The sequence below is a fragment of the Oncorhynchus tshawytscha genome, linkage group LG06 (genome assembly GCF_018296145.1).
Source record: "Oncorhynchus tshawytscha isolate Ot180627B linkage group LG06, Otsh_v2.0, whole genome shotgun sequence".
Taxonomy (NCBI): Eukaryota; Metazoa; Chordata; class Actinopteri; order Salmoniformes; family Salmonidae; genus Oncorhynchus; species Oncorhynchus tshawytscha.
In genome coordinates this window covers 23,870,679-23,895,990 of record NC_056434.1, presented here as the reverse complement: position 1 = coordinate 23,895,990, position 25,312 = coordinate 23,870,679, and the positions used below count along the sequence as shown (strand labels likewise).

The 25,312-nt window shown below is 43.5% G+C and overlaps 1 protein-coding gene across 7 annotated transcripts in view; it reads right to left on the bottom strand.

Annotated features, from left to right (window-relative positions):
• The window catches only part of LOC112253453 (protein NDRG4), a 32,450-nt gene that overhangs the window by 5,871 nt on the left and 1,267 nt on the right, over positions 1–25,312 (bottom strand). For 4 of the 7 annotated variants that reach the window (XM_042323095.1, XM_042323097.1, XM_042323094.1 and 1 more), the window contains exons 2-13: positions 24,931–25,004; positions 16,325–16,415; positions 13,336–13,374; positions 7,677–7,782; positions 3,238–3,358; positions 2,981–3,043; positions 2,588–2,648; positions 2,389–2,475; positions 2,127–2,183; positions 1,858–1,961; positions 1,674–1,730; positions 1,456–1,507 (exon numbers count right to left, since the gene is read on the bottom strand). In XM_042323095.1, the coding sequence (XP_042179029.1) occupies positions 1,456–1,507; positions 1,674–1,730; positions 1,858–1,961; positions 2,127–2,183; positions 2,389–2,475; positions 2,588–2,648; positions 2,981–3,043; positions 3,238–3,358; positions 7,677–7,782; positions 13,336–13,374; positions 16,325–16,415; positions 24,931–25,004 (912 nt within the window). Of the gene's footprint in view, positions 1–1,455; positions 1,508–1,673; positions 1,731–1,857; positions 1,962–2,126; positions 2,184–2,388; positions 2,476–2,587; positions 2,649–2,980; positions 3,044–3,237; positions 3,359–7,676; positions 7,783–9,884; positions 10,361–13,335; positions 13,375–16,324; positions 16,416–24,930; positions 25,005–25,312 lie in introns of those variants that run through there. The other 3 variants (XM_042323098.1, XM_042323099.1, XM_042323100.1) reach the window with 3 other exon arrangements.

Here is a 25,312-nt window from a genome sequence, read left to right as displayed (position 1 = left end):
TATTAAACGACGAGGGCCAAGTTGCTTGGATATTAATGTTCTCAGATTTAAAAAAAAAACTTGAAATCAATAGGATTTCAGGGATGTAGATGTTGTGAATGGAAGAGACGCTTGGAGGGAAGGAGGGATGACCCAGATAATGCAGTCTGCTGCAGTGATGAGTCATTCCAACACACAGTTGAGGCTACGAAGTCACAGCCAGGGGTGTGTACAGATGTGCGCTGGCACACACCCATCTCTCAGAACAATAACAAAGAAATGGAGAGATGGCTTTCTAGGTCAAAACAGGTCCCTGACCCTCTATCCTCTTTCTCCCTCTCCTCTCCCTCACTCAAGATGAAATGAGCAGCAGGGTTCTTCACACCAAATAGCATCAAATATTAAAGTGACCTCCATCTGTCATATCTCTGTCTTCATATCTCTCTCTCACTCTCCCTCACCCCACCTCCTCCTTCTGTTTTTGGTATCCCACCCTCCCGACCTTCCGCCCTCCCTCCCCAACTAACTAGGTTGTATAACCTCTCATTCTACTCCTCTCCCCTTCCCATCCCCTCCTCCCATCACTAAATCTTTCCTCAATTTACTGACCTACTTCTGTTTCTCTCAGTGAGGGCAAACATTTACCTCTCAGCATGCCAAGTGCAGCACAGAGCCACATAGAGGGAGGGGATCAAGGGGGGGCAGGCAGGGCGGGATATCATAAACAGCAGGGGAGGGTGCAGGAAGGCAGGTAGGCGGGGAGGGAGGTGAGACAGGGAGTGAGGGAGTTGAGAGAGGGAGTGAGGGAGATGAGACAGGGAGTGAGGGAGGTGAGACAGGGAGTGAGGGAGGTGAGAGAGGGAGTGAGGGAGGTGAGAGAGGGAGTGAGGGAGATGAGACAGGGAGTGAGGGAGATGAGAGAGGGAGTGAGGGAGGTGAGAGAGGGAGTGAGGGAGATGAGACAGGGAGTGAGGGAGATGAGACAGGGAGTGAGGGAGATGAGAGAGGGAGTTAGGGAGATGAGACGGAGTTAGGGAGATGAGACAGGTAGTGAGGGAGGTGAGACAGGTAGTGAGGGAGGTGAGACAGGGAGTGAGGGAGGTGAGACAGGTAGTGAGGGAGTTGAGAGAGGTAGTGAGGGAGTTGAGAGAGGGAGTGAGGGAGATGAGACAGGGAGTGAGGGAGATGAGACAGGGAGTGAGGGAGATGAGACAGGTAGTGAGGGAGGTGAGACAGGGAGTGAGGGAGATGAGACAGGGAGTGAGGGAGGTGAGACAGGTAGTGAGGGGGATGAGACAGGGAGTGAGGGAGGTGAGATAGGGAGTGAGGGAGATGAGACAGGGAGTGAGGGAGATGAGACAGGGAGTGAGGGAGATGAGACAGGGATGAGGGAGATGAGACAGAGAGGGGAGGAAGTAGGTGGTAGAGAAGGAAGAGATAGAAATGGAGAGAAGGTGTAGAAGGAAGAGGACTCACCACTCCCTCCTCAGCTGGAGCGTTGTCACCAACAACCAGCATGACGGGGCACCTAGAAACACAGAGCACAGATCAGCAAACAACACAAACACATGTACACAAACAGTAAACATGGCAAATCCCAAGTAACCTGTTATGAATGATAAGGGTACTTAAACACTATTCGCCAATGACATGAAGGACCATGGAGAATTGTCTAGTGTAGTAGAGAGACTCACTTCAGGGTCTTGGCATTGATGATGGTCCCGGTGCGGTTCATCTCCAGATCCCTACGGCTGAGAAGGAGAAGAAAACTGTGAGACACACTGCTTACATTCTCTCACAGAATATAGAACTCTTCCCATCTGCCACACACACACACACACACACAGTCTGAAGTTTGTGTTTGTGTGTGTGTGTTACCTGTTGTACATGTTCCAGAAGAGCTGCAGGTTGACCTGGTTGACAGTGTTGTTGATCTGTTGACGGTAACTCTGGACCAGCTCTGTGTTGTTCATCAGCTCCTCCTGTGCAACCATCAACTATTAACACAGGTAGACTGAGAGACTGGTGTCTCTGAAAGGTTTATGAGCATAAAAACCCTGTAGGCTTGTGTTGTTGTTGTATGCAGTACCATGTGTTGCCACAAACTGTTGTAGGTGGGTAATGATTTATCTGGACTGAGAGCTCACCTGGCTAAAGAGGTGGGGCAGTACAGTGTCTGGAAGAGCACTGGTGAAACCAGACAGCTGGAGAGAGGGAGAGAGAGAGAGAGAGAGAGGGGGGGAAGAGACAGAGACAGAGAAAGAGAGAGAGGGGAGGGAGGATGACAGAGAGATATTATTTCCTTGCACCCATTGCAACAAGAGCAGCCATTTTGATAGTTGGGATAAAATGGCTGTTTTAAAGGTAACTATGTTTACGTGTTTTCCACAGAGGTGCAGTGTCTGCTACCTTGCCAGTGGCCCAGTCGATCCAGCCCTTCCCGTTGGGGTCGATGTTGAGCAGCACCAGGCCCTCCACCAGGTCAGGGAAGATCAGCTGAGGACAGAGCAGAGCAGGGGTCTGTTATGTTAGATACACCTGGGATCCTCAGGCAACACAAATATGAAATACATGGACAAGCAAAGAACAACAACAGGGAATAACTTACAGCAAATTTGGCCAGGATGTAGGCGCCTGCTCCAACTCCAATGCCCAAAATGCTCTTGAATCTGGAAAATTAGAATGTTTTGAATTACTTTAAAGGTTTATCAGTTTTATTAATTCATTCAAAGTTCAACTATACACTCAGAAAAAAAGGTGCAATCTAGAACTTAAAAGGGTTATTCTGCTGTCCCCATAGGAGAACCCTCTGAATAACACTTTCTGGTTCCAGGTGGAACCCTTTTGGTTCCAGGTAGAACCCTTTTGAGAACCCTTTTGACCAAAAGGGGTTCTCCTATGGGGACAGCAGAATAACCCTTTTGGAACCCTTTTTTCCAAGAGTGTATGGATGATGAATGTACTGTTTAGTAGGAGAGAAAGGAAGGGGAGGCCCACTCACCCAAAGTGCTGCACTACGCTGGGCAGCATGCCTGCCAGCTGGTCCATGGTGGGGTACTGGTACCTGTGGAGAGGTGAGGTGAAGACCTTTAGTTAAACAGTGACATGGCAGAGAGAGACATCACTGTAGAAATGATTGTCTATATGCATATTCCAGTCAATACAATACAACAATGGAGGTGTAAGGAAACATGCATACTTGTGTGTGTCTGTGTGTCTAACGTGTTGGCATGTGAATGTGGAGGTACTATATATTACCCCTGTGGCATCTGAGAGGCTCCAATCTGCTGTCCAGGAGCATCCACATGACACACCACAAAGTGCTTGGTGATCTCCTGCATGTCCTCATTGTGGAAGAAGCTATTGAAGCACAGCTTGTCTGTAGAGGGCAGAGACAGAGGGAGTGAAACACATGAAATATGCACTAAAGAGAGAGAACCTTGAAGGTGGCCATCTGTGCCATTGACAGGGGGAATAGATGTGACAGGTATGAAAGAATGGGCAATCAGGTTTCACTGGGACTCATTCCATCATCATCATCTGGATGCTTGAGACGTCTTCCAGTAAGTCAGAGTAAATATAAACCAATCTATTTTGATATACTGCACTTAAACTGAGACATTTAACATTTATATAGTACCTCTTAAAATCTGCAACCGTATCAACAACTCTGATATCAACAACTCTGATATCAACAACTCTGACATCAACAACTCTGACATCAACAACTCTGACATCAACAACTCTGATATCAACAACTCTGATATCAACAACTCTTATATCAACAACTCTGATTTCAACAACTCTTATATCAACAACTCTTATATCAACAACTCTTATATCAACAACTCTTATATCAACAACTTTGACTTCAACAACTCTTATATCAACAACTTTGACATCAACAACTCTGACATCAACAACTCTGACATCAACAACTCTGACATCAACAACTCTGACATCAACAACTCTGACATCAACAACTCTGATATCAACAACTCTGATATCAACAACTCTGATATCAACAACTCTGATATCAACAACTCTGATTTCAACACCTCTTATATCAACAACTCTTATATCAACAACTCTTATATCAACAACTTTGACTTCAACAACTTTGACATCAACAACTTTGACATCAACAACTCTGACATCAACAACTCTGACATCAACAACTCTGACATCAACAACTCTGACATCAACAACTCTTATATCAACAACTCGTTTTTAACAACTCTGACATCAACAACTCTGACATCAACAACTCTGACATCAACAACTCTGACATCAACAACTCTTATATCAACAACTCTTATATCAACAACTTTGACATCAACAACTCTGACATCAACAACTCTGACATCAACAACTCTGACATCAACAACTCTGACATCAACAACTCGTATACCAACAACTCTGATACCAACACCTCTGATACCAACAACTCGTATATCAACAACTCGTATATCAACAACTCGTATACCAACAACTCTTATATCAACAACTTTGACATCAACAACTCTGATTTCAACAACTCTTATATCAACAACTTTGACATCAACAACTCTGATTTCAACAACTCTTATATCAACAACTTTGACATCAACAACTCTTATATCAACAACTCGTATATCAACAACTCGTATATCAACAACTCTGATACCAACAACTCTGATACCAACAACTCGTATATCAACAACTCGTATATCAACAACTCGTATACCAACAACTCTGATACCAACACCTCTGATACCAACAACTCGTATATCAACAACTCGTATATCAACAACTCGTATACCAACAACTCTTATATCAACAACTTTGACATCAACAACTCTGATTTCAACAACTCTTATATCAACAACTTTGACATCAACAACTCTGACATCAACAACTCGTATACCAACAACTCTGATACCAACAACTCTGATACCAACAACTCGTATATATACAACAACTCGTATACCCCAACAACTCGTATATCAACAACTCGTATATCAACAACTCGTATATCAACAACTCGTATATCAACAACTCTGATACCAACAACTCTGATACCAACAACTCGTATATCAACAACTCGTATACCAACAACTCGTATACCAACGACTCTGATACCAACAACTCGTATACCAACAACTCGTATACCAACAACTCTGATACCAACAACTCTTATACCAACAACTCGTATACCAACAACTTGTATACCAACAACTCTTATACCAACAACTCGTATATCAACAACTCGTATATCAACAACTCTGATACCAACAACTCTTATATCAACAACTCTGATACCAACAACTCGTATATCAACAACTCTGATACCAACAACTCTGATACCAACAACTCGTATATCAACAACTCGTATACCAACAACTCGTATACCAACGACTCTGATACCAACAACTCGTATACCAACAACTCTGATACCAACAACTCTGATACCAACAACTCTGATACCAACAACTCTTATATCAACAACTTTGACATCAACAACTCTGATTTCAACAACTTTGACATCAACAACTCTGACATCAACAACTCGTATACCAACAACTCTTATACCAACAACTCTTATATCAACAACTCTTATATCAACAACTCTGATACCAACAACTCTGATACCAACAACTCGTATATCAACAACTCGTATACCAACAACTCGTATACCAACAACTCGTATATATACAACAACTCGTATATCAACAACTCTGATACCAACAACTCTGATACCAACAACTCGTATATCAACAACTCGTATACCAACAACTCGTATATCAACAACTCGTATACCAACAACTCTTATACCAACAACTCGTATATCAACAACTCGTATATCAACAACTCTGATACCAACAACTCTGATACCAACAACTCGTATATCAACAACTCTGATACCAACACCTCTGTTTCCCCCCTCCCACCACTGCTGATGTCCTTCTTGTCTTCTGTTTGTGGTGAGTCAGTCAAAAACAGCACTGTTCTACTCCATGGAGCTAAGAAGGTGATAAAAACACTGAGACATTAATACCATCTCATCAAAAACCAACAAACATCATTACACAAGCTAATTAACCAATAACCGGACAGAAATTAAAAAGCTTGTGTGTTCTGTGCTATTGAATTTATCTGGCAGCAATGGCAGCGAGGTAATTCTGATTCGCCCACACACAGTCAGCAATAGAAGACCATTAGTCTTCATCTTCCACAGGCGTATTGTCTCCCTGTGGAAACTTGACCCATCTCCTCCCCAACACAGCAGAAGGACACAGTACAGGAGCAACAGAGCCATATATAGGCCAGTGTCTCCTCTATTCTGTCTCCTTCTCTCCTCTGTTCTCCCCCCTCCTGTGTCTGTGTAGCCCGAGTCAGGCTGCAGCGTTGTGGTTTCTGGCAGTGCATACTAATACCCCCAGCTGCAGAGGGAAGGAGGCAGGCAGTAGAGCAGCTGATCTACAGCACCGCAATGCTGATTATCCCCCAACAACAACCCCACCCTGCCTGCCTTCCTGCCCTCCCTCCCTCCCCTCGCTTTAACACTGTATGATAGGGATGTTTTTCTGACCTACATTTCTCCCTCTCCCTCCCTTTCTGTTGCTCTTTCTCTTTTTCTCTCTCCATCATCATTTAATTATCCAATCCTTTATTGAATTATGGACCACTCTGACAGACAGTGTTATCTTGTGGAATGCAGGTTGTGTTGGCAATTTCAATAGACACACTGGATCTTTTGTGGGAACATATTTCAATTTGCAGTTATCTGGTAATGTCATTTTGTTGTAATGTAGAAGAAATATTGTGTTTAGTATCTATGAGTCATTCTGACCCCTGACACGACATCCTGCAAACTGCAGTAATATTGAAAAGTCGTCCCCATCCACCAATTAGAGGAGCAAACGAGCAGGCTCTGTGGGGAGGTAGTAACAGACATTCTGGGTAAAGTGTCTGGCGTCTGATTGTAACATACTGTAGCTACACTCTCTGAGACCACCATCTGCGGGAGACATACAGCATGAACATCCACCTCCCTACAATTCCAAACCAACGCGTCTCTGGTACACGTCCTCTATTCATTTCAATGTGTTGATTGTTGGAGAAATTGCTTGAGCTTTTCACTTTGAAAAGTAAGAATGCCAATGGTCCAATATTCTAGAACACTGCTGTGCGTACGCATACTCGTTTGGTACAGTACACTAATAGACGCTTAAAGGTAGAGAGAGATTCATAATTTCTGTCCGCACTCTGCAGTGGGCTGGCTGGATGGCTGTCAGGGAATGATATAGCTCCCAGAATGGAGTCCCATTATCACCTCAGATAACAGGCTGACAGCTCCACAGATATCTCTGCCAGGTCACACCATGAACAACACTCTGAGGAAGTGTGGAGTGAAGCTTCCTGGAACCAGCTGCAGGTCACTGTCGCGTGACTGATGGTGGTGCAACACAGACATGATCACGCACACATGGAGCACACCCACAAAACACGCAGGCACGCACACACACACACACACACACACACACACACACACACACACACACACAGGTAGAGGGACAATGTGTACTCACGGTTAATCCCAACATGGAGCACACCCACAAAACACACACACACACACACACACACACACACACACACACACACACACACACACACACACACACACACACACAGATAGAGGGCCAATGTGTACTCACGGTTAAGCCCAACATCGTGGTAGGTGAGGATGGCAGGCTTGTTTCCTTTGGGTGCACCACGGATCACCACATGAAGCATCCCATAAGGAGTCTCAATGTCATGTTCCTGAAACATACAAATGCTTATTTCTAATGGGAATGTATAGATGTACACTCACAGAGACATACTGTACCTTCAGACAGACAATCTTGGGTTCACTGATGAGCATAGAGTTACTATCACCCAATAACTATGACTGATATAATAGGCTGCATACTCAACTGTCTGCCTCGGATCAACATAAAAGCTTTATGGATTCACATGGGAATGCTGATAGAGATGACTGACAACACCGTGTATATAGAGTACTGCAAAGACATGTCTGGTCCACACTATGTGTATAATATTCTGCTCTGGTGAGGGGGAGGAAACATTCTGTGCAGCATACTCCTACACAGTCACTCACACAAAACACACACACAAACGCACACACGCACACGCCTCATACACACACAGACCCCTGTACTCACATATACAGTCGCACACCCATATGCCCATACTCACAAACACACACGCATGTACCAGCATACTCACACAGCCAACGCTCCTGTCCCATGTATAGAGAGACATTAAACACTGGACACTTCCTGTTTCTTTTATACTGTTTTTCACACTGGATTTATATACTGGATTCTCCACATAGCTCATTCTAATATGTCTGTACATTGCATTTTTGTTCCACTGTTTGTACACACCGTGTATTTATACACTGGATCCTTGACATAGTGAATATATCTACTGCTGTACATATCATTCTTAGTATATATCTTCGGTGTATATACTCATGGACTGCGTGTGGATGACTGATACAGTGTTATTCAGGGTGTTAACTGCATTTGTTCTGACATTTCTTGATTTCTTGAGGGCAGTGTAGTGAAACGTCAAAAATGGCATCCCATTCACTATATACCTTTGACAAGAGCTCTATGGGCCCTGGTCAGAAGTAGTGCACTAAATAAGGAATAGGGTGCCATTAAGGATGCAAACATAGTCTGTCATGGAAAGTGCACCCTAACCACGCAACATTCTGGCACCCAATATATCTGACAGTATTCTGCAGTGAAGCTATACATTTGCAGGTTCTGCGGTACAGTTAATCACCTGTAATATCTGTTGTCTCTTTTGTCTTTGTTGAACATGAATTGCTTACGTGAACGATTGACAGATACAATGTAGGTCAACAAGGTCATATCGGGCGCTAAAGATTATGCGATACACGACTGCAGTACGATAGGGGTTGATAGAATGGGTAAAAATGATTTGGTATTTTCTGTATGGCTGCCTGTCTGAAATATCATAGACAAAGACCACCTTGGTGGGGAACAATAGACTGCAGGTAAAAACAGCGCCTGTATCACATACTGCAAACACTCCCTCCATCCCTTCCTCTCTCAGTCCCTTCCCTGCTCCCTTTCTCTCTCACTCATCTTCCTCTCTCGATCACTTCTTCTCTCAGTCCCTCCCTCTCATCTTCCTCTCTCACTCCCTTCCTTCTGGCTCCCAAGGTCAGAGAGACGTTTGTCCTAGTACAGAATAATTAGGCAACTCACAAGACTTACAGGCATCTCAGACATTGTCGGAACTAGAAGCACAAGCATTTCGCTACACTCGCATTAACATCTGCTAACCATGTGTATGTGACAAATAAAATTTGATTTGATTTGATTTGATACACACTCACTCTCAGGTCTAAATATAAGCACAACTAGAGAACTAATATTTCAACATGAATCTTTTACAGATGATCTTATCCAATGCACAATTATTCCAGATTATTACAACAGCAGGGTACATCATAGATAGCTAGTTATTTATTCCAGAGTATTACAACAGCAGGGTACATCATAGATAGCTAGTTATTTATTCCAGAGTATTACAACAGCAGGGTACATCATAGATGTAGCTAGTTATTTTGATAAGGTATGAACATGATATGAGAACATGAATAAGGTAAGAGGTGGGTGTGTATGTGCATGACATACATATCCATGAACAAAGGTGTTTATTAATGAAGACCTACTATGGTAGTGGATTCACTTCCCCTTCATCAAAATATCCTCACTCTATCAATCAAAATATGCCGAGTCATCCACGCACCGGCAGAAACATTGAACACACTCAAGCAGTCACTCAGTATAAACCTGTAGATACATTATACTGTCACTCACCCCGTCCCAGCATTCAGGCATGGTGCCTCAGTAAGCGAGGAGAAAGAGGAGGAAGAATGGCAGGAGGAGCAGGAGGAGCAGCCAGTGGAGACGAGACAGACAGACAGACAAACAGACAGAGCCAGTCCTCTCCTGTAGTGGGACTAGGTCCTGGCTTTAGAGCAGAGCCTGCTGGGGGATTCTGCTGGTGGTCTCTTTGTCTCGTCTTGTCTCGTCTAGCCTCGTCCTGCTATGGGGCTGAGCGCTGCAGTGCTGTGCCCCCCCGACACCTTATAAACCTCAACATGAGGGCGTGCCGAACTCAAGCCTATTCGCTGCCAGTGCTGCCTCTCTGCACATGATTGGTTGGCTGCTCTGTCAGTCACAGCAGGTTCTCTGCTGTGCTCTTGTTTTGCTCTCTCATCAGCACCATTGCTCTGTTTCAGGAGAAGATGGCTTATCTCCCTCTCTCTTTCGCTCCCTCATTGACCCTGTCCTCCCTGTCTCCTTTCCTTTCCCATCTCTCTTATCGCTCCTTAACAGTCATGGGCGGTGATGCATAAACAAATGCTTAGCATGCAGTGAGATTTATTTTTACATATAAAAATTAAACAGGGAACAGTGACGTCTCTTTCTGTCTCTGTGCAGCAGCAGCAGCCGCCGCCAGTAGGCTCATCAATGCCTCTGTGTAATGGGACATTGATGGGACAGTAAGTGGCCATAGGTCACCAGTAGAGCGGAGCAGAGTACTGTATGTGCGTGCGTCTACTCAGAAAGCAGGGGATAATGGAACAGTGCTGACTACAGATCAATATGGCAGCAGTGGCTCTCTCTGCTGTAGGTTACATTTATTCACACCAGCAACCATTGTCCATATTCTCCACAACATCCAGTTGTTCTTTCTCTCGTCGGTCTCCGCCTTTCCTGTGTACAGAGAACTTAGCAAGCTGACTCAACAGTAAACTCTCCATGTCTCTTTCTAGCTCGGTCCCCCTTTTATGCGGAAGAGAGGGATTAACCCACTCCCCGGCTGACTCAACATTTCCAGTCTTCATTAAATACACAACCTCGTTCTCTCACCCATAATCATATGCACTGTCATCACACACACATGCAAGGACACCCTCAGAAAAACACACATACAAACATTTACATTTTAGCTTTTATCCAGAGCGACTTACAGTAGTGACTGCATACATTTTCGTAATGGTCCCCAGTGGGAATCAAATCCACAACCCTTGCGTCACAAGAGCAACACTCTACCAACTGAGCTACATGGCACTATACACTCAACAACTTTGTGATACAACTTGAGGCCTGCTGATCTATGCAAAGCATTTTACAGATAGAGAGAGGAGGTGTGTGTTGTGTGTGTGTGTGGGTGTGTGTGTGTGTGTGGGGGGTGTCTACAACAGCACCTAGATCTTCTGCACAGATTATGTCAGACTTGGGCCCTGACAGGAAATGGTGTTCCAAAAAAAGATCCAGTTGCCAGGAACACAAATTCAATTTCCATCTAGACAACCGTTGCCCAAGAGCACACAAAAAGCCATACATACCTCGGCCTGAACATCAGCACCACAGGTAACTTCCACAAAGCTGTGAACGATCTGAGAGACAAGGCAAGAAGGGCTCTCTACGCCATTAAAAGGAACATCAAATTCGAAATCCCAATTAGGATCTGGCTAAAAATACTTGAATCAGTTATAGAACCCATTGCCATTTATGGTTGTGAGGTCTGTGGCCGCTCACCAACCTATAATTCACAAAATGGTACAAACACCAAATTGAGACTCTGCATGCAGAATTCTGCAAAAACATCTTACGTGTACAATGTAAAACACCCAACAATGCATGCAGAGCAGAATAAGGACGATACCCACTAATTATCAAAATCCTGAAAAGAGCAGTTATATTCTACAACCACATGAAAGGAAGCGATTTCTAAACCTTCCATAAATAAGACATCACCTGGAGAGAGATTCATCTAGAGAAGAATCTCCTAAACAAGCTGGTCCTGGGGCTCTGTTCACAAACACACCCCACAGAGCCCCAGGACAGCAACACAACTACACCCAACCAAATCATGAGAAAACTAAAAGATAATTACTTGACACATTGGAAAGAATTAACCAAAAAAACTAACTGGAATGCTGTTTGGCCCTAAACAGAGAGTACACAGTGGAAGAATACCTGACCACTGTGACTGACCCAAAATTAAAGAAAGCTTTGACTATGTACAGACTCAGTGAGCATAGCCAGACTTAGTGAGCATAGCCTTGCCGTAGGCAGACCTGGCTCTCAAGAGAAGACAGGCTATGTGCTCACTGCCCACAAAATGAGGTGGAAACTGAGCTGCACTTCCTAACCTTCTGCCAAATGTATGACCATATTAGAGACATATTTCCCTCAGATTACACAGACCCACAAAGAATTTGAAAAAAAATCTAAATTTGACAAACTCCCATATCTATTAGGTGAAATACCATAGTGTGCCATCACAGCAGCAATATTTGTGACCTGTTGCCACACGAAAACGGCAACCGGTGAAGAACAAACCACAAGAAAAGGGTGCCCATTGAAGAACAAACCCATATTAATGTTTATTTATTTTCCCTTTTGTACTTTAACGATATCCACATAGTTACAACACTGTACATAGCCATAATATGACATTTGAAATGTCTTTATTCCTTTGAAACTTTTGTGAGTAATGTTTACTGTTCATTTACTGTTCATTTTCGATTGTTTATTTCACTTTTGTTTATTATCGATTTCACTTGCTTTGGCAATGTAACATACAGTATGTTTTCCATGCCAATAAAGCCATTTGAAATGAATTGAGTTGAGAGGGTGAGAGAGGGGGAAGAGGGGGCAGAGGGGGAGGTGAGAGAGGGGGGGAGGTGCCACTGGAGGTATCAGACAGAGGGGAGAAAGGATTAGTCATGTGTCTGATCTCATCGCTACGTGGATTCATGTTAAAATAGACTCTGAACATCACGGTACAGAAATCAACTTCTAAGGACTTCAAAACTACTGTGGTTCTGCACTGTGTGAGAGCTGCTGTGTGATAGTGAATGATTCCATCAGTATGTAGTAGTCCCAACTCATATTAGTCCCAACTCATATTAGGCTCTGCCACTTCTCCTTCTCCCCATCTTCTTCCCTCTTCTCCTCCCAATGAGTCACCATGGTTACATGGGTGAGTGTAGAGCACAGGAGGTTGGTGGCACCTTAATTGGGGAGGACTGGCTAGTGGTGAGGAGCGGAAGTTGTGCAATGGTATCAAATAGGTTAAACACATGGTTTCCAGGTGTCTGATGCCATTTTATTTGCTGCGTTCTGGTCATTATTATGAGCCGTTTCCCCCTCAGCAGCCTCCTGTGATGGACAGTAATAACAACAACCAGAGAAGGATAGAGAGAGAAAGAGAGTAACGGTACTTTGGAAATATAGAAAACAGTTTCAGTACCTTCCAGTCTCCAATGGGCATCAGGGTCTCACAGTTCTCCTAGAGAGAGAGAGAGAGAGAGGGAGAGAGAGAGAGAGAGAGAGGAGAGAGAGAGAGAGAGAGGGCGAGAGAGAGAGAGAGAGAGAGAGAGAGAGAACAGAAACACAATGTCAACTGACGCTCATTATGACACAGTCACTCTGGTTAAACCTGAGACGCCACAGGGCTGAGAAGGCTGTTCGAGATGAAGGGATGGATCCAGAGAGTAACATAGATAGATGCTGTGTGGGTCCAAACAAACAGACAGTAGTTAGAGAGCAGAAAAGAGAAGGCTCAGGGAAAGGAGGGACAGAAAGATGCCTTTCCCTGCCCGAAGAGTCAAACCAGAACCCTAGCATTCCCCTAGACGTCAGTGCAACAAGAAGGACATGCTCTATAGAGATAAATACTGTATATAGAGGTTATATGAAGAGGTTATATCTATAGAGGTTATATCTATAGAGATAATATAGAGGTGTGTTATATGTAAAGGTTATATGTAGAGGTTATATATAGAGAGGATATATAGAGAGAAGTTATATATATATTTAGAGGTTATATATAGAGAGATGATATATATAGGGTATACTGTAGTTGAATCAGAACAAGCATCATTAGAGTGGTTTAAGAAAAAAAGATCCCCTTAGAGATCCTGAAGGTGCAATCCTAGTGCATTCATATACAGTGGTTTCAGGAAACACAAAAGGTTTATACATAAAAACACAGATGAGGTGAAAAAAAGAAGAAAGTTGTCACATGGTTGCATTATTATCAGAACACTACAGCAGTCCATTGATAGAGGGTGATGCCATTAAGATCAGAGACAGGACTAGAGGGAATGGGTATGTCATGCACTTGTTCTTAGAGGAGAGACAGCAGGTTAGGTGCTTCAGTGGGGCGGTCGGACCAGCAGGTGTCACTCTTGTCCTCTGGAGCCCAGATGTGACTGCAGTAGCACAGCATGGTGGGGGAGGGAGCTGTGGCACTGTGCTGGTGGTGGCTGGATGCATGTTGTTCTTAAGGAAGTTGAACATTTCTCTATATGAAATGATCCTGTGTGATTATCTGGAAGTTTGACACCCTGCTGATTCTTTTACTATAGGCTGTAGGCCTCCATATTTCTGTGACTCAGCATGTGTTGCAGGTAAGGATAAGCTATGTAAAGGAGCAACCAACAGCACAGCTGAAGGAATCCGAGATTTGGTGCCCAACTGGGCGAGGGGACCTGTCCCCCTGCAGGGCATGTTCTGGGTGTGTAATTATGCACCCACTGGACTGATTGTGGGTCTGGCGGAGCCAGTGCCGCCTGATCACATGCCATTGTTGTTAGGGGTGGCTTGAGGAAGAGGGGGCGGTGAGGGGTGCAGGGTTTGCACAGGGGAGTGCGTTCTTACACCACCCTTGGTCTCTCTGTGTCATAAACACAAACAGAGCTGTGTTACAATGACTGATCAGTCCACCTCAGAGGTCCAGGTCGGGAGAGACCTGGAGGGGTGAAGACTACAGATGTAGGATCTTAATTTGAGCCAGTTTGCTACAGCAGTAAAATAAACCTGCAGCAGTAAAATAAACCTGCAGCAGTAAAATAAACCTGCAGCAGTAAAATAAACCTGCAGCAGTAAAATAAACCTGCAGCAGTAAAATAAACCTGCAGCAGTAAAATAAACCTGCAGCAGTAAAATAAACCTGCAGCAGTAAAATAAACCTGCAGCAAAAGGAAATGTGATTTATTTTGTGGACTATAATTAATGGCCAATTTTTGTATGGTAATACATTTGAAGTTTAGGGCAAATCAAGTATTTCATTTTAAAGTGGAAAACCTTAAATACACTACACGTTTGCATTTCCTGTTGTGTAGGAACATTCTCATCAACAAAAGAGATCAAATTAAGATCCTACATCTGTACCTAACAGACCTGGGAGGTCATGACCCACGTAGAGGACAAGAGAGGCAAGGCTGTCTGGATAAGCTGCTGTCATGATGTCATCCTGATCAAATCAGAACACAGTCTTTTAAAGGAAACAAATGAATCTGGGTCACACATCCACTCCACATAGCTCTTTACTTCAATATGCACTGTAAGTCCTCATGGTTAATTACCACTACGTAATAATCAGCAAAAGTCAACATTGCTTTGATTAACACATTTTTACTTGTGTTTTGACGGCCACTGTCTTGATATTGTCTGAGTAATCAGTTTCTCCACTCTGTCAATCATTATCAAGAATGTCAGTGAAGTGTATAAATGACTGTGACATATCCTCTCAGACAGTTGGCATTTTAATCAATGTGATTAGCACTTCTTTTCTCTACTGATGCCACCTCTCTTCTGCTCCTCATGTTCAGTCACAGCATTCAAGAGTTTACTGAATGACTTATTATGCTAAGAGAAGTATACTGTTGCAGTCACTGGTTTTTGTAAGACCTTGCAGCCTCTCAACTCCCCCATCCTTTCACACTCCTAAATGTGAATATTAATGTATGATGAATCCCTCCTACACAATTAAACACATTTTCTGTTTCCCAACCAGGACACACACAAATACACTATTATATCAACTACACACACTCGCACAAAGGCACAAAAATAAATGAGCATTCCAATGCATGCACGCACAAAATAACTAACAAAGGGCCTCCCGGGTGGCGCAGTGGTTAAGGGCGCTGTACTGCAGCGCCAGCAGAGACTCTGGGTTCGTGCCCAGGCTCTGTCGTAACCGGCTGCAACCGGGAGGTACTTGGTTGGGTTGTGTATCGGAGGACGCATGACTTTCAACCTTCGTCTCTCCCGAGCCCGTACGGGAGTTGTAGCGATGAGACAAGATAGTAGCTACTAAAAACAATTGGATACCATGAAATTGGGGAGAAAAAGGGGTAAAATTCAACAACAAAACAACAACAAAACAACAACAAAAACTAACAAACAGACACGCACACACACACACACACACACATAAAGAAAATGCTCACCATCTCAGTTTCTTGTCCTCTTTGTTCTTGCAGTAGGGGTTTCTCCTCAGTAAATTGCTGCTCCTTCATCCCAGCCATCCTGGAGAGCAACCTGCAATCACCATAGCAATGCACACCTGAGATTACATAGCCCACTTTGTTACTTTAGTAAAACCTCTTAAATCCAGCCACCAACTCAAATCCCTGCAGCAAACCCCTATCATAAGGTTTCTTCCCCCAATAATTATCTACAATATATCAACCATTGTTTCTGTGGCTGGGCGAGTCCATTTTCTACTTTTTCCAATATAATTGATTCACCAGCCTCCCAATGTTTCCTTATTCCCTTTAGGTTGGACATGTAAAGGGAGGTCCACGGATGCACAGTATCTGAATGGAGAATACATTCTGGTGTACATTAGAGAATACATTCTGGTGTACATTAGAGAATACATTCTGGTGTAAAACAGATTTAACAGTAGTAGTCTGTTCTCTTTGGGTCTCCAGTGGTTTCAGCTCATGGATTGGGTCATAGACTGTTGAAGAAAGCAGGTCTGAGGACCCAGCCAGACAGTCAGACAGTGAGCTTCCCCATTAGGATATAATTAAACTCCAGCAGTGTGGCTGATGTCAGTGGACACAGAGGCACCGCTAAACCCATTTAGAACAGAGCAGAATGTAACCTTTATTTAACTAGGCAAGCCAGTTACAGTTTTTTACAATCACTTTGAAACTAATTTTGGAACCTTGATGTCATTTTTCAAAACTCTAGACACAAAACTCAACCAATGATCAAAATGCAAATTTCTCAAAACCCTAAGACTTTTTCCAACTGCTTGGATACAATCCACATGAAGCTAAGATCATCTGTTCATTGAACTAAAATCACCTGCTCAACATCAAAGTATTACCATTTCAAAATGCAATTCACACATTACATCTGACTGACTTTCTATTCATTTCATTACAATGATCTAACTATCAATTGATACAACTACTCAAAATGATAAGTAACTGTTGCATTACTCTTTATGCATAGTTTTATGGAAACTGACGAACAATATTCCATGTTAAGATCAAGAAAGTTTCAGGATGACGAGATCCATTGACACCAATTACCGTGGAACATGAACCGATTGGACTACATTATCTATGGATGTAATATTTCATCATCATTCTTTATCAGACACTGTTTCTATGGCCCCATGTACCACTTTTCCAGACCATGTTTTCAGATTTGATATTACTGTACACTCACCGGCCACTTTATTAGGTACACCTATCTAGTACTGGGTAGGACCCCCTTTTGCCTCCACAACAGCCTGAATTATTCACAGTGTTGTATGTTAAGAGATCCCCTTCTGCACACCACTGTTTTAAACAGCTGTTATTTGAGCATTTGTGGCCTTTCTGTTTGGTTGAATGAGTCTGGATGTCCTCTGACCTCTCTCATTAACAAGGTGTTTAACTGCCTCTCACTGAATGTGTTTTGTTTATCTCATCATTCTCTGTCAGTCTCTAAACTCTAGAGACTGTAGTGCGTAAAAATCCAAAGAAGGCAGCTGTTTCTGAGGTGCTGGAATCACCATGTGTGGCATCAACAATCATACCACGGTCAAAGTTGCTTAGATTACGCATCTTGCCCGTTCTAATGTTTGGTCGAACAACATCTAAAGCTCTCTACTCGATATACTCTATATATTGAGTTGCAGGCAGCCATGTAACCTTCCTTGATGAGCTAAATCAGGTCTGTCGAGCTGATTTACCATAGTACCCTCCAAGCTCGTCATCAAGCTCGAGACCCTGGGTCTCGACCCCGCCCTGTGCAACTGGGTTCTGGACTTCCTGACGGGCCGCCCCCAGGTGGTGAGGGTAGGCAACAACATCTCCTCCCCGCTGATCCTCAACACTGGGGCCCCACAAGGGTGCGTTCTGAGCCCTCTCCTGTACTCCCTGTTCACCCACGACTGCGTGGCCATGCACGCCTCCAACTCAATCATCAAGTTTGCGGACGACACAACAGTGGTAGGCTTGATTACCAACAACGACGAGACGGCCTACAGGGAGGAGGTGAGGGCCCTCGGAGTGTGGTGTCAGGAAAATAACCTCACACTCAACGTCAACAAAACTAAGGAGATGATTGTGGACTTCAGGAAACAGCAGAGGGAACACCCCCATCCACATCGATGGAACAGTAGTGGAGAGGGTAGCAAGTTTTAAGTTCCTCGGCATACACATCACAGACAAACTGAATTGGTCCACTCACACAGACAGCATCGTGAGGAAGGCGCAGCAGCGCCTCTTCAACCTCAGGAGGCTGAAGAAATTCGGCTTGTCACCAAAAGCACTCACAAACTTCTACAGATGCACAATCGAGAGCATCCTGGCGGGCTGTATCACCGCCTGGTATGGCAACTGCACCGCCCTCAACCGTAAGGCTCTCCAGAGGGTAGTGAGGTCTGCACAACGCATCACCGGGGCAAACTACCTGCCCTCCAGGACACCTACACCACCCGATGCTACAGGAAGGCCATAAAGATCATCAAGGACATCAACCACCCGAGCCACTGCCTGTTCACCCCTCTGTCATCCAGAAGGCGAGGTCAGTACAGGTGCATCAAAGCTGGGACCGAGAGACTGAAAAACAGCTTCTATCTCAAGGCCATCAGACTGTTAAACAGCCACCACTAACATTGAGTGGCTACTGCCAACACACTGTCAATGACACTGACTCTACTCCAGACACTTTAATAATGGGAATTGATGGGAAATGATGTAAATATATCACTAGCCACTTTAAACAATGCTACCTTATATAATGTTACTTACCCTACATTATTCATCTCATATGCATACGTAGATACTGTACTCTATATCATCGACTGCATCCTTATGTAACACATGTATCACTAGCCACTTTAACTATGCCACTTGGTTTACATACTCATCTCATATGTATATACTGTACTCGATATCATCTACTGTATCTTGCCTATGCTGCTCTGTACCATCACTCATTCATATATCCTTATGTACATATTCCTTATCCCCTTACACTGTGTATAAGACAGTAGTTTTTTTGGAATTGTTAGTTAGATTACTTGTTCGTTATTACTGCATTGTCGGAACTAGAAGCACAAGCATTTCGCTACACTCGCATTAACATCTGCTAACCATGTGTATGTGACAAATAAAATTTGATTTGATTTGATTTGATTTGATTTACACTGATGGCATGACCTATGTCACTGTGTGGGATAATGTGTGGGATAATATCAGGTTCCACCATGCTCAAATGGTGCAAGCATGATTTCAGGCCCATCCACAATTCACCACCTTGTACTTACCCCCATACTCTCCTTTCCTTAACCCGATTGAGGAAGTTTTCTCCACATGGAGGTGGAAGGTATATATAGGCGCCCTCACGAACAAGCCACCCTTCTCCAGGCCATGGATGACGCATGCAATGACATCACGGCAGACCAGTGTCAGGCCTGGATTCGCCCGAAGATTCTTCCCAAGATGTTTGGCTAATGAAAACAACCATTGTGATGTGGAAGAGAACCTGTGGCCAAATCCACAAGACAGAATTGATGGAAATGTCTAAGTACAGTAATCAATGATTTGTTTTTTTACAGTAAGCCAGGTGAGAAACACTGCAGTGATGTTTTACAGTAAGCCAGGTGAGGAACACTGCAGTTGACCTTTAACTATTTGTTCTTTTTTTGTTGCTAATTATTTTTGCTTTGATTCAAAGAAACCTGTTGTGATTTTATTGTATTTCATCAATAAATTTCATATTTTGTTCAATGATTCCACTGTGTTTGTAGTATTCTCTCTACTAGTCCTTTTACAGTGATGTATTTACATGTAGTAGCATAATGAAACACGTATCACATATTTTGTACTACAATATTTAATGATTGTACGAACAACTACACAGTGAAACTATCGGTATCTTGTGTGTGGGTGAGCTAAATGAATGTTCCTATGGTATTTCATGATAAATAAGTTATTTGAACCAATGATTCTGCAAGTGCAAGGTTTCTTTAAAGATATGAATGCACAATGCTATGTTTTGAACATTGGACAGCCTGTGTTACAAGTGATGACCTTTTTGAGTTTTGTGTCTAGAGTTTTGAAAAATGACCACAAGGTTCTGAAATTAGTGCCAAAGTGATTGTTAAAAACTGCAAGAACAAATTCTTATTTACAATGATGGCCGGCACTGGCCAAGCCCGGACGACGCTGGGCCAATTGTGCGCTGCCGTATGGGGACTCCCAATCACGGCCAGGTGTGAAACAGCCTGAAATACAGCCAATGCACACACGGACTCACACACTCAAGCACAAATATGCGAGTGCACACACACACACACACACACACACACACTCACAGTTGCAGGTAGACATTGCATATACACATTGTGCATGCACACACTGACACATCAACTTGTTCATTGTCTAGAAAAACAAATGCAACAAGATAAAAGAAAGCTTATTGAATAAAACATTTACAGATGAGCAAGACGTAAAGGTAAAGAAGCAGTAATGAGAGGCTGCCAGCACAATAAGCATCTACAGTATGGGTAATATGGAAAGCTATGAGACTGACAACTAGTCCTTCCTGGATTAAATACCTTACTGGCAGAAATGTAGAATCAGGTATCACCAAAATATTTTCTGTTTGAGTCTCCCTCCCTTCTTCACACTGTGACAGGTTGTTTAATGACTGGGATGCAGTAAAAACAACAGCTGGACAGCTCTCTCTCTCTCTCTCTCTCTCTCTCTCTGCCAGCAGCAGTTTCCAAACCTGTCTTTGTGTAGCATGAACACCCTTAAACCGACAAAACCCAGATGCAGACAATCCAAAATAAAAGTCATTTGCAGATGCGTGAAAACAAAACCACTCCTATCTTTGCGACAACACTGTTGCTGTTCTCTGTTTGAAAGTGACCTTTGCTTATAAGCATGACAATGAGCCCATGATCAGTTTTAATTAGGAACTAATCAGCCACCAGCCTCATCAATCTGCCTGCTTAACTCTCTCTCTCTCTCGCTCTCTCTCTCTCTTTCTCTCTCTCCCTCCCTCCCTCCCTCCCTCCTTATATAAGATGGCTCACTGTGAAATCAATTATCATTACACCGTCTATATTTGTCCCTGTTGACGCTGTTTCAAACCCACTGATTTGGGTTTAGATGACTCATTACTTTTATTTGCTAGCTGCTGCTTTATTTCATATTCCCTAAATCCACAAATATGATTTTAGATTTTCTCTGAGGAACTATTCATCGTACTATTGAAATGAAATGAGTGGAACTTCATTTACCTAAAATGAGTCTGATCGGAAACATCAACTTCACTTTTCAGTGGTGCAGGTGGTATGTGTGTGTGTGTGGTATGTGTGTGTGCATCCATGGTCTATGGAGTCAAAAGGGTCAAGTGCTACTTCTAAGTCTCTTTTCATCCAGTGTGGGCCGGGGTCTGCTCTCTGAATCTGATCTCTGAATCTGATCTCTGAATCTGCTCTCTGAATCTGCTCTCTGAATCTGCTCCATGAATCTGCTCCATGAATCTGCTCTCTGAATCTGATCTCTGAATCTGCTCTCTGAATCTGATCTCTGAATCTGCTCTCTGAATCTGCTCTCTGCCAGTAAAAAGAAGATGAGGTGAAGTTTATTTTTCTCCGTGAGGTTGAAGATCTTCCTTTTACAGTATTTGGTCAAGGAGGGTAAAATAAATCTGTCCTCCTTTCTCATCCCCCTCTCTCCCTCTCCTCTGTTCTTTAATCAGGCCTCGGTTCTACCCAGACCCCAGACTTTGTTGCCATGACAACTTCCAGCAGTGCTGTCGGCCCAGCCCGGCTGGGTTCTAACAGGATCTGGTTTAGCTTCTCTTTTCCTTTTAACATCATCTCATTTCCACCAGCTGGTCCCAGCTGGTCCCCCCTCCATCTCCCTCACAGGGGGATAAGGTCCATTCTGTGTGACTCATATCTGTGATAGAGAGTGAGTGAGGCTGACTGTGAGGGAGGGAGATAGACACAGCCAGGGTCTGAAAGAGGCTCTGAGGAGATGGGAACGACAAGGCTGTGGGAAAAGCATTCTGCTGGACAGGAAATCAATGGGATGTGTATGTGGGGGGAAGCATCAGACCAAATGCACAAATTCAGAATCAATACCTGGAAACTGGGCCAGGTTCAGCTCTGTGTTATGTTTGTATACAGTGTGTGTGTACAGTGTGTGTGTGTGCAGTGTGTGTGTGCAGTGTGTGTGTGTGTGTTTGAAAAGTTTGTTTTTCCCATAAATTGAGTAAAACTAACCCAGTGGTGATCCCTAAAAAACATCCAGAAAGGCACTGCGACTTGATTTATGATTTTTCAAGCCTTCTTGCTGTCAGTAACATAATTAACTCTGGTCCGGCTGATTAATTAGCCATATGGACGATAACATTAGAGAGGATTAAAGGCCAACTCATCCAAAGGAGAAAATGGCCCTTTTGCACTCAGCAGCAGAGAGCACAGACAACACCTTCACGCTTGTGGAATCTAACAACCAAAGAAACAAAATCAATTAAACACACTAACAAATTAATATCGGAGAAAGAGAGGAAGGGAGCACAAACAAGAACACTGGTCATACCTGAGGCTTGCGCTCACTGATAGATCCTTCATTAAAACATCCCAAATGGGACCCTGTTTCCTATATAGTGCATGACTTATGACCAGAGCTCTAGTAAAAGGTAATGTACAATATGTGACCGACCGGCTCAAATCGGTCTCATGTAGAAAATTTTGAAATTGTGTTTTTTTTTTACATTGGATAAACTTAGAGACTACATAATGGTAGCGACAGCCCTGTGGATTCCTCAGGGGCCACTGTTCTATCAGGCTGTCTCTGATGCCAGCTCTGAGAGCAGCACATACATGGAGATAGAGATAGGCTGCCTCCCAGTACTTTTGACCAGAGCCCTATGGGACATATTCCTACAGGACTGGCCGAAAGTGGTGCACTATAAAGGGAATAGGGTTCCATTTGGGAGGCAACCCTATCTCTATCTCTATCCCTATCTCTATCTCTATCTCTATCTCTATCTCTATCTCTATCTACCTCTATCTCTATCTCCATGTATGTGCTGCTCTCAGAGCTGGCATCAGAGACAGCCTGATAGAACAGTGGCCCCTGAGGAATCCACAGGGCTGTCGCTACAGCCTGCATGACCTGGCTTGGCCCTGCCTCCTGTCACTAGGTACCCCATGCTATGGGGCAGAGCAAGCTGGACAGAAGGGCACGGCATATGACTCTCAATGGGACCTGTGCAAAACAGAGAAGGAAGAGGCAGGGGAGCTCTTAAAACCTTCCCGACTGACCACTACTGTTTCAGAAGACATTCGTACTTGTATATCAAAAGATGGATCTCTTAATGATTTTAATATTAAATGCGATAGGCCTACTGTAAACGAGCCAATAGAAAGTACTATAAGTATTGTAGGTAGATGTAGAAGTATCTGCCCTACATTGACTGCCCTGATCTTGGAAGCTTCTTGGAATCTCTTAGAAATCCATCCCTGTTCTTCCACCTGACTGTTTTATTAAAGGTTACATAGTGGTGGATACCTACACTTACCAGAAAATCCTGTTTTATGTCATGGTACGGTATGCTGCCAGGCCCTACATTGGATGTCAGATGTCAGCCGTTAGTGACAACAGCCTCGCCCAGTGAAGGCACACTCAATGACCAATATGTCAACTAGCTACATCATCCCCTTCAATGAAATCACCCATTCTCTGTCTATTCTAAGCTAAACATCCACAACCGTTTGACCTATAGCACGCAATGTCTCTTTATTGCCCCCCAAACTCGGGTTGTTTGATTGAGCCGGACAATTTGTACTTGAGATATTGAAAACTAAAAGTAGTAAGTATGGTGGTTAGTCTCAGGAAACAAATCCAAAAGCCTAAACAGAGAAAATATGCAACAGGTTTCAACCACTTGATACCTTATGCCAAAAGACAATCAAGGAGATGATAATACTGAGTTTTTAGACTATACCCACAAACCCTAAAGCAAGGACATGATTAGCATGCAAGATGTGTGGAACATGCAGTTCCGTCCAGACTGATACAACACAGTACAGAAACAGCCATGGCTGGGGTTCAAAGTTGATGGATGGTAATGTAACACACATAGAGAATGTGTGCTGTGATGATTGGCTACAGCTCTTCTGACTATCATTAATAAGGCCTTAATGGGGTGATAGTGAGATACGATTCATCAAATGATGTCTTGGTCCAGTGCTCTGCTGTGATTGGTCCATGGCTCATGAGTCTCTTTCAACTTTGCCAAAAAGTGCTGAATGACTCAAAAGACATGTTCCGACACCGAGCAGCAATCAGATTCATGAGTTGTGGTCCAATGCTCTGCAGTGATTGGCCATTGGCTTGTACTCCAGCACAATGAGTTACGGTCCACAAGCTAGGCCTTGGTATGGAACACTGCAGTCATCAGCCCATGACTTTAAGAAGGACGGACAGTGAATGGAAGGAGTGATGTACTAGATGCCAAAAACACAAGTTAAGGAAGCTATATACAGTACATGAAGTCCATTCCAGAAGGCACTACGTACATGGTCTGCAGCAGGCTCTGCGGCACCGAGCAGTTAGCCTTTGAAGAGAAGTTCCAAAACAATCCGGGCCCCATCTATCACCACAAAATAAAATCATCCAGTGGTGATTGAAAGAAAGAGGGGAAAAAGTGAACAGCAAAGTTTAAGCCATATCATCATGACTCATAGGTCGATTTTTACAGTGACAGGAACAGAGCAGCTTTACATGGAGGAACAAACACACCAGGTATATTGCTCTTTGTGGTTTTATTCATACCCAGAAGCAGCAGAGAAACAGACCTGGTTCCGTACAGTGGGCTTTGTTGAGCTTGCATATGCTAAAGGACAAGAAGTGAACCTCATAACTGTTATTTTTACACTGTACAGGGTGAGAACACAACCT